Source organism: Lipotes vexillifer, unplaced genomic scaffold (assembly GCF_000442215.2).
Source record: "Lipotes vexillifer unplaced genomic scaffold, Lipotes_vexillifer_v1.1 scaffold469, whole genome shotgun sequence".
Lineage (NCBI taxonomy): Eukaryota > Metazoa > Chordata > Mammalia > Artiodactyla > Lipotidae > Lipotes > Lipotes vexillifer.
The window spans coordinates 1,036,041-1,045,579 of NW_006788006.1; the positions used below are offsets into that span (position 1 = coordinate 1,036,041).

At 57.8% G+C, this 9,539-nt stretch overlaps 2 protein-coding genes across 2 annotated transcripts in view; both read right to left on the bottom strand.

Annotated features, from left to right (window-relative positions):
- The window catches only part of WIZ (WIZ zinc finger), a 27,245-nt gene extending 19,900 nt beyond the window's left edge, over nt 1-7,345 (bottom strand). The window contains exons 1-2 of the mRNA XM_007460971.1: nt 7,192-7,345; nt 5,492-5,755 (exon numbers count right to left, since the gene is read on the bottom strand). Of these exons, the coding sequence (XP_007461033.1) occupies nt 5,492-5,696 (205 nt within the window). The 5' untranslated portion in view covers nt 5,697-5,755; nt 7,192-7,345. The remainder of the gene's footprint in view (nt 1-5,491; nt 5,756-7,191) is intronic.
- A 1,854-nt stretch (nt 7,346-9,199) lies between these two features.
- Nucleotides 9,200-9,539, bottom strand: part of RASAL3 (RAS protein activator like 3) — an 11,025-nt gene continuing 10,685 nt past the window's right edge. Inside the window, exons 19-20 of the mRNA XM_007460972.1 lie at nt 9,450-9,513; nt 9,200-9,343 (exon numbers count right to left, since the gene is read on the bottom strand). Of these exons, the coding sequence (XP_007461034.1) occupies nt 9,200-9,343; nt 9,450-9,513 (208 nt within the window). The remainder of the gene's footprint in view (nt 9,344-9,449; nt 9,514-9,539) is intronic.

Here is a 9,539-nt window from a genome sequence, read left to right on the forward strand (position 1 = left end):
GCTGCCATAAGCATTGCTGTCAATTCCTGCTGCTACCCAATGTCCCTTGGGTCCTCGAGGTGAGGTTGTGCGATGTATCTTAGGGACTCCATTTACCGATGAGGAAACTGAGACTCAGAGAAGCCGAACATTATTCTAAGGATCACCTGGCAGAGACAGGACTCCAAGGGTCCAACCTCCAGGCTCCTGGCCCACTGGCCCTGCTCTTGGCAGGGATAATGAGAGTTGACTGTCTGTGTTAATCCCAATCCTCCCTCCACCCCCTACAAATGCCCAGGGGCTTGCCTGCAGGGAGCCACCTACTCCTGCCTGGCCTCCAGATTCCCTCCTATCCCCTTCTCACTCTTGGGGGCTTCTCTCAGGCCTAGGCATGTCCTCCTTGCCCCCCTGCCCTCCCTGAGGTCAGGGCCAGCGTGGCACTCACCAGCTGCTGATCCGATGGGTGGCGGAGGTGGCACGGGGGAGGGCTTCGCTGAGGCCAGGATGGGGCTGCCCGTCTGCAACAGAGAGGGGAGACCCTGAGGGGCTGGGGTCCCCCTGGCTGGGGCCCTTCACAGCACCCCAGCTCTGGAAGCCCTGCCGGGCACCTCGGAAGGGCCCGACCGGCTCCCCACTCCTCTCCCCTGAGAGGCCTTTGGCCTCTGTACTCCTGAGCCTTGAAAGGGGTTTCTTTGGAGGAGTCCCCTTTGCTTTCCTAGGGGACCACCAGGGCTTGCTGCCTTCAACCCTTCTCTCTTTGCCCCCATCTGGCAGCCAGGGTGATTTTTTTTTAAGTCACACCCTGGTAAAATCTCACCTGGCTTCTCATCATACCTACAATAAAAGCCAGATTCCCGAGCACCACCTACAAGGCCCCGTGAGGTCGGACCTCTGCAGGTCTTTCCAGCCTCACCTCCCTCTCCTCCTTACCCCTCACTCACTCTGCCCAGACTCCTCGTGAAGCCTCAAACCCACCTAACTCTGACCTCAGGGCCTTTGCACCAGCTATTCCCTCTGCCTGGAGAACCCTTCCCTGGTCACCTGCTAAACTGAGCCCCTATGATTTTCTCTCTCATTACCTGTTTTTTTTTTTTTTTCTTAGCACTCTCTGAAATTGCCTGTGTCCCCTGCTAGCACATAAGCTGCCCCACCCCCACCCCAGGGCTTCATTCACTGCAGCACCTCAGTGCCCGACACACGGCAGGTGCTCAACCAATACTTGCCAGATGGAGTGAGGAGCCCTCTAGTCTGAGCTGCAGAGGGCCCGTCCCTGCCTTCTGCCTCCCAGAACCCCTTCCAGGCCTACATTGTAGAATCACATGCCCTCCTAGGAACCCTCACACAGATAGAGCCAACTCTCCATTATCCGCCTGTGGAGCCAATGCCTGGAGCGACCACAGAAATCCTGGCCTATGCCTCCTCTGCCTGCCGCACCCGCCTGCCGCAGGCGAGCATGCCAATCGGGGCACAGGCCAATTGCGTGGGCCAAGGTTAACACACTGGGGGAACTTGTGCCCCATCCAGAGCCCAACAGATGCAATTGCTGGATTAGCTCCAATTTGAGGATGGTCCAGAAAGAGGGCTAGTGCCGGGGTTTGTACTTTTTCAAATCCCCTACTGTCCAATTTGCCCGGGAAATTGAGAGCTGACTGTCAGAGGCCAAAAAATTAAGAGCTGTTGAGGGTAGAGCGTAGGGGTCAGCAAGTTGTGATACTGCCAGGGGTCTTTCTGCTGAGTCTGAGAGAAGGGTTGTGACTGTCATGTGGCCTCTGGAAGGTGAAGGTGGTGATGGGGATACAGAAATTTGCATCATCTAGAACAGTTTCTCAGCCTTGGTGCTACTCACATTTGGGGCCAAATCATTCTCTGTGGAGGGGGGCATGATGTGTATTGTAGGATGTTCAGTAGCATCCCTGGCCTCACCCCCAGATGCCAGTAGCCACCCCGGGCCCTGACCCTTGGCCCTGCAGTCATGACAACCAAAAATGTCCTCAGACATTGCCAAAGTGTCCCTTGGGGCAGAATCGCCTCCATTTGAGAAGCTCTGGGGTAGACTGATGGGGAGCAGGGACAGGTCGGAGTGTGCTCGGATGAAAGGGCTGGTGTCAGGGTGGGAGGATGGAGTGGGTGGAGTGTTGCAGAGGGTTGGGAGGATTGGGAAATCAAGGCCTGGACCAGCTAAGGGAGTGAGACCCCAAGAAATGGGTCTCTTGAGAACACAAGAATCACAGACATGAGTTCTCAGGAGAGGGCAACCATTTCACAGGCAACAAGCCCCAGCACAGGCTAGAGGTGCAAGTCTGAGGGTCCGGGTGTCCTGATTCTGAGATTCTGGGACCCCAAGCTCCTGAGATTCCGAGTGTCCCAGATTCGATGATTCTGCGATTGCCGTTGTCTAAGAATTCCACGAGCCAGGGGGCCGTATTGGCCTCTTTGTTTGAGCGGCTCCAGTGAAGCTCCTATTTTTAGTGGCAGCAACTTTGGAGGAAGCAGACCAAGCAAGGCCCTGTGTCCGAGACACTTGGGGGCTGGGGGCTCATCCAGAGGCCTCCACAGCCGGTGGGGGCCAGACAAGGCACCTTGGATGCAGCCCCCGGCAGTGGCCATGCCGAGGGGCCCTCATTGGCTCCTGCCATTTGGGGTCCCCGAGGGGGTTTGAAAATGAGAGACTGAAAATGAAGAGCGTGTCCGTGAGCAGCTTGAACCCCAAGCCAGGCAGCTTGGCAGAGTGGCCAAGAATCTAGACATTGGAGTCAGACAGATCCAGTTCCAGCCCAAGAGGGAACCTGAAGGGCATGCCTTTCCCGCTGCAAGCCTGTTTCCTCCTCAATATAATGGGAACGGTTACGGCCCCAGTCTCGAAGGGCCAGTGACAGATGCCAAGGAAGATCACAGAGTAAATGCTCGATCCAGAGAGTCGGCGGTGGGGGGGAAGGAAAGGAGATGGGTGTGCCCGGGGCGGGGTTCAGGGCTGGCTGAGACAAGTCCCAGGTTGGAAGCTGGAGGCTTGACCGGGAGCCTCAGGCCCACTCACTCCATGCTCTGATTTCCTCCTCAGCCTGGGGCCCCACGAGGTCAGAAATGATGCGTTGTTCATCCCCTAGCCCTCTGGTCCCAATGCCAGGCATGCACCAGACTCTTCAGCAATCCATGCGGACCATCTCAGCCCCACAAGCTTTGGGTGCACCCAGGAGGCCAATCAGAGAGGCCAAACTGTGGGTGAGGGGCTGCAGGGAGGCTGTAGGAGCTCCAGGCCAACAGCCATAATGGAGGACAGAGAAGGCAGGGGATTCATCCGTGTCTAGGTGGAGTTTGGAGGTAGCCACTCCAGGGGTGCTCTTGAGGGGCTCCAAGGACTAGGTGGGCATGAGGGAGTGCCCAGGCTTCTGCATGGAACAGCAGCCCCAGAGGCTGTTCCTATTTATAGGCATCACAAGACTCCTAGGGCAGGTGCCTGCTTCAGGGAAGGCGGGGTGGAATGGGCTGAGAGGGCAGCGGGGGGAGACACTGTGTCCGACGCCCAGGCCCTCCTCCAGCTTCCAGGCCGCGACCCTACTCCAAGTCAAGCCAACCTCGCCCCATGACCCGTATGCTCAGGGACACCAGTAAGGGTGGACCTCACCCCCCTCAGCAGCCACATTCCCCTCCTCCCCAGGCACATGCACTGGACCCTGGCTGATTCCCCAGGAGGAGTGAGGACATACCTACCCACCTACCTACCTTCTCTCCAGACCTGGGACTTCTGCCAGGTACAGCAGAGCGCCCAGTTTCTCAGAACCAGACTCAGAGAGGGCCCCAGGACCCAGAGCCTGTTCCGCAGGGCTCCCACAAAGTCAAAGTCCTGGGCCTGTCCTGGCCAGCCGCATGACCTGGGACACGGTCCTACCTCTCTTTAGGCCTGAGTTACTAATGGTTTGGAGGAGGGGATTGCTAAGGTTCTCTGAGCAGGGGTCTCACCCCCTCATCCCCTTCAGGTGCCACCAGTCACATCCACGCCATTGCAGGTGTGGAGCCCCCTGCCTAGATGTCCCCTGCCTTTTTGTCTGACCCAATGTTCCTCATCCAGGACTCCTGGGTGTCCCCCAGCCTGGGCTTCCCCCACTGCAACCTCAGTGACTGTGTCCTAGCACCTGGTGGCTGCTCTGTCTGTCTGACCCCAGATGACAGAGTCCAATGGGGGCGGGGATGGTGTGTATACTTGGTCGCTGTGCACCAGTGACCCTTAGGAGGTGCTCTGTAAATATCTGTGTGTCATGAGCATTGCCAAGGTGAACTGGGGCAGGTCAAGGATGCCCTGACACACGGTGGTGGTTAAGGACGAGGGCTGTCAAGCCAGGTTACTGCCTAGCTGTGGGCCCTTGGGCAACTTACTTGACACCTCAGATGGGGTCTGAGTTTCTCCATCTCTAACATGGGATAATAATAACCGAGGCTACCCCACAGGGTTTTTTGAGAATGACATGAGATGATCACATAAAGGGCTTGGTGTGTAGGAAACCCCTGACAGAGTGCTTGGAGATTCCTGGAAACCAAGGCCTTTAGAGCAGGCCAAGGAGATGAAGGGAAACATGTAGTACATCAGCCTGTACTGCACTCACCACTCTTCACCTACACCAGGCTCCTGCCTGGCCCTTGAACATGCCAGGCTCCTCCTCACCACAGGGCCTTTGCACCTGCTGTTCCCTCTCCCTGGCTTGCCCTTCCCACCATTCATTCCATGCTCCACTCAAATTCTATCCCCTCAGGGAGGCTTTCCCAGGTTCCCCAGGCATGATCCTGGCACTCTGTTTAATACCTTCACAGCACCTGTCACTACCTGCCCGTATGTTATTTATATAGTTGCTTGTTGTCTGTCTCCCCTACTAGAATGTCAGGTCCCTGAGGGCAGAAACTTTTGCCACTTTTGTTTACAGCTGTATCTCCAGCGCCTAGAACAGAGCCTGGCACATAGTAGTTGCTGAGTATTCAATGAAGGAATAACAAATCTTGAGGTGGGGACAGTGTGAGATCCCCTTTTGCTGGGAAACCGAGGCATAAAGGGGTGGCTGTCATCCCTGACTACCCAGTCTCTCCCTAACCACTAGAGGGCATAAGCTGTTTGGGACCAATGGCTCAGGAGCAGGACTCACCAAGACAGTGCAGCAAGAGGGAACTGGGATAGACTGATGGGAATGGGGTATGCCTGGGGAACAAGTGGGCTCAGGGAGGGGAACTAGGGGTGCTAAGCTGGGCACCTGGACCCAATTAGTATGCTCAGAGAAGGAAGCCAGGCATACCTGAGTCAAGTCCCAGCTCCTTGTCACCCACTGGGGGGCCTTAGTCAGGTTATTAGCTCCCAGGACCTCTGTTTTCACAACTGTAAAATGGGAAACTAAGCAGAATGCAGAGGCTCTGAACCCAGGCAGAATGAGAATTCCAACTCCGCCCCTGCTGGGCTGGGTGACTTGGCCCTCCCTGAGCCTCGGGGACCTGGCTGGATGCTCCCCCAGGGCCACAGGGCCCACCCTCTTACCAGAAATGCCACCTCTGCCATCCAGAATGTCTCGAGGGCCTTCCTTGGTGACAGGCAGGTAATGGGTGGACCGGAAGATGCAACCTTCCCCCTCAGCAACCTCAGCCCCACCTTCGATGTCCTCCCTCGGCGCTGGGCCAGGCAGTCTCTCGGGGCCTCGAGGACGGTCCGGGGCGGCCAGGCCGCCTGCCAGGGGCCCATCCATAGATGCTCTCTGCTTGGCTCCACTCAGCTGCCCGCCTGGCTCAGTGAGGCATTGTAGGTCTGAGGGCAGAGAGACAGGTGCTTAGGGGAGGTAGGAAAGGCACGTAGTCTGCCTCAGTTTCTCCTTCCTTGAAGCCCCAGTCCTCACCCTTGCAGCCCAGTGCCTCAGTTTACCTCCCAGCACAGGTGAGCAAGTACATGGTACTGAGGCCCTATCCTCACACATTGTATCCCAAAGGTCCCTAACCTCAGTATGCCTCAGTCTCCCCATCCATGACTCCTCTCTTTACACACATCCTGCACTGCCTCAGTTTACCCCATTTTAAAACATGCACACTCAGCCACCTTGTTTTCTTGCAGCATTAATCCTATCACTTCTAGATGGCTCCCTTCATTCATACACTGCTGCACTTTCCCCAACTGTGCCCTCACTTCCATGCACGTGCATATCCTGTGCGCATGCCTCAGCTCGAATCCCGAATCCCGGCCACTTCTACACTCTGATCCTATACACTGTCTCAAGTCACCCCCCATCATTACCACTGCACTTTTCTTGCTTCTGTTGCCCGTATCAGTTACCCCTGCACTTTTCCCACACTCCAACCCTCCTTCCACACACAACCTTAGGATTCTCCAGCATTAACCCCTTCACCCTCACACTCAGCCTCAAGTGACCCCATCATTAACCCCCTCACTTCACCCCAACATTACCCTTCATGCATACCCAGCCTGGGTTCCTTCATCCCACCCTCTCAAGATCTCTTTAGTCTGAGGGCAAAAGGGAAGGATGGGGCTCCTGGTCCAGAAATGAGGACCCTGGGGAGGCTGTGGGGGTGGGGGCTGTCTTCTCCACCTATAAATACCTTCAAGGTAACGGCGGAAAGTGAAGGGCAGGAATGAGGCGCCCTCCCCAGGGAGATGGTGGGAGGCCGAGCCCAGGCAACCGGGGCGGGGCCGGGGCTCCAGGCCTGGCTGCAGGCGCTGCCCTCGGGGGCCTGGAGGCTCCCAGGGGGCCCGTTCGTGGACTGGCCGTTGTGGTGGGGGGTCCCTGCCCAGGCCCCAACGAAGCACTTGCGGGTGCCCAACCGGGTGGGCTTTGCCCGCGGGGAACGGGCGGGACCGCAACTTCGGAGCACTTTGGCAGCGTGGGGAGTAGGGCTCCCTCCTGGACACCCCCGGGGGTCGCAGGGGTGGTGGCGGTGCCGCGCCAGCGCACCCCTCGGGGCGCCAGGGTCCGGGAGATGCGCCCTCCGCCCGTGCACCTCGGGGCGGGAGACCCCGCGGGACGCGCCGAGGTAGGGGGGACACCTGCCCCAAGACCCCCGCTCCTCCCCCCAACCTGTGCGGCCCCGCCCCCGACAAGGCCCCGCCCCTGCAGGCCCCGCCCCCGCCCCCCGCCCCGGGGGGTCCCGCCTGGCCCTGCCCGGCCCGGGCCTCCCCCTCCCCGTGCCGGCTCCGCCCCGCCCGCGGGCTCCCCAGGCCGGGCCGGGCCTCACCGGGGAGGCGGCGCCGCCGGCTGGGCTCCGGGGCTCGGAGCTCCCTTCTTTGGTGCGGCCGTCGCTGCCGCTACGGTCCTCGCCGCTCCCGGTGCCGGTGTCGCGGCCTCCGCAGCCGCCGCCGCCTCCACCGCTCGGGGGACATTGTCCCTTTAAATCGCTCCCCCCGCAGCCCCGCCCCCCGGCGCGCCGCCGTGACCTCAACGCGACAGCCCCGCCGCGCCGCCATGATGGGGAGGTCCGGGGCACTCCTTCCCCCCCCACCCCCGCCTGCTCCACCTTGGTGGGGGGGGGGCAGCTAGCAGCCGCGCCGCCATGTTGGGAGTGGCCAGTCGGGTGGCCCTTAAAGGGCCCGCGCGGCCTGAGAGTCCAGGGAGAGGCTCTGTTACCATGACAACATTCTTGTCCTCCTGCCCTCAATGGCTCTTCATCACCCCACTGGTTCTTCCAACGCTAGGACCGCTAATAGCACCAGAAGAGTGGGGAGGGGGCAGGGAAGTTCCCCCGTGGGTCATTCATAGGTCATTGAGGACTCCACATGGCGAATCCTTAGCCTTCAGTCCCCTGCTCCCAATCAGCTACGTTCCAACCACAAGCTCATTCCCTCCTTCCTCATTATGCACACTGAACTTCAGTACCTCCATGCCCCTAGAGCTGCCCTAGGTCCCCAGTGTAAGACCCCCTTCTCCACCCAATCCCCAGGTTCACAGTCACTAGGACTACCCCATAATGCGCACATAATAGGACTGCTGCTTCGCCCACCCACCACCCATCCACATGTCCAACCACCCATCCATCTCCCCACCCATTCATCCACACATTCAGTGGATGAAACACTCATCTACCCATCCAGTCAACTAACCAACCACCTATCCACCCACTCCTCCAACCACCTGTCAATCCATCCATCCCTCCATCCAAATACCCACTCAAACCAACCATCTACATACTCATCTATCCACTACCCAAGTAAATACCTACTTATCCAAACAACCAAGCAAGCATCCACCCATCTCTACACATAATCCTTTCACCCAGTCACCCAATCACCCAACCATCAATTGCATGTTTGTTTGTTTGTCTTCTCCAGTAGAGTGTAAGTTCCATGAGAACAGGAGTCTGTCTGTCTAGTATATTATTGTTTCCCCACTGCTCAGCTCAAGAGTCTCAGGAGACCTCAACAAGTGTACATGCAATACATATAACCACTTAATTAATTCAATTACCATCCAGACCTTTTCTAGGCAGACATACCCATCCCAGCTAACCACGTACTCAACTAATCACCTACCAGGGCAAACATCCAGGAAATGCTAACCTATTCATCTGCCTTTTGTCCTACCCACCCTAACCCTCACCCATCCACCCACGCATTATTCAAATGCCCACTCACTTTCCCAGTGACCACTCGCAGAGCTTAACCATCTCCACACCTACCCACCCCTTCCTTCATTTGCCTCCCAGACCCACGCCCTCACGGTATGAGGGAGCTGTGTGGGATTTGGGGTCCTAGGAAGATGCTCTCGTCTGGGATCTGGGAATTAGTAGAGGTGGGATCTGGGCTTCACTGAGAAGCAAGTGCTGCCCCTAACAATGACAAATACCTTTTAGTGAATACTTTAAACTATGGGTCTTCTACTGTGTAAGGGACTTTAGATCCATTTTACAAATGAGGAAATCAAGGCTCTGAGAGAGTGAGGGCCTAAGGTCACACAGCTGGTGAGACTCTCCCTATATCACCCCCCTCCCCTGAGACCTCCAATTAGGGGAGAGTTTGGGAGAGCTGAATGGGGGGGGGTTGCTTTCTGATTGGCAACACTTAGGGGCAAAAAAAAACATCAGTTTTTTAGTGAAATCAAGATTTTATTGGGCAACCTGATAGTGCCAGACTAGTTGGCACCTACAGCTCCACTCCCTACTGCAGGCCACGTGGGTGAGGCAGGGGTTGGAAAGGCCCCTAAGACGGCTTTCTCTCTGCTCCCAGAACACGTAGGGCAGAGTGGGCAGCTCAAGTGGTGTCTCCGTTGATGCAGGGTGCTTTGAGGGGCAGGGGCTGGCTCTGGGACCCCGATGTCCTGGGAAGAAGCTGCAGGCTCTGAATGGTCTCCCTCAGCTGGGCCTGAGTACTCTCTATCTCGGCCAGGCGGCACTCCTGGGGAGGCAGCGGCAGTGGACTCAGAGCCGGGGGAGGGTTGCACCCAGCTCTTGTTCCCTCACCCAGCCCAGATATGCCCCAGGGCTCGGGCAGGGGGTCTCACCAGACTTTTCAGCCTGTGGCCCTCATTGGTTGGAGGATCGCGCTCTGGATCCAGCTTCGCGGTCCTGTGGGGATCAGGGGCAAAGGGAAA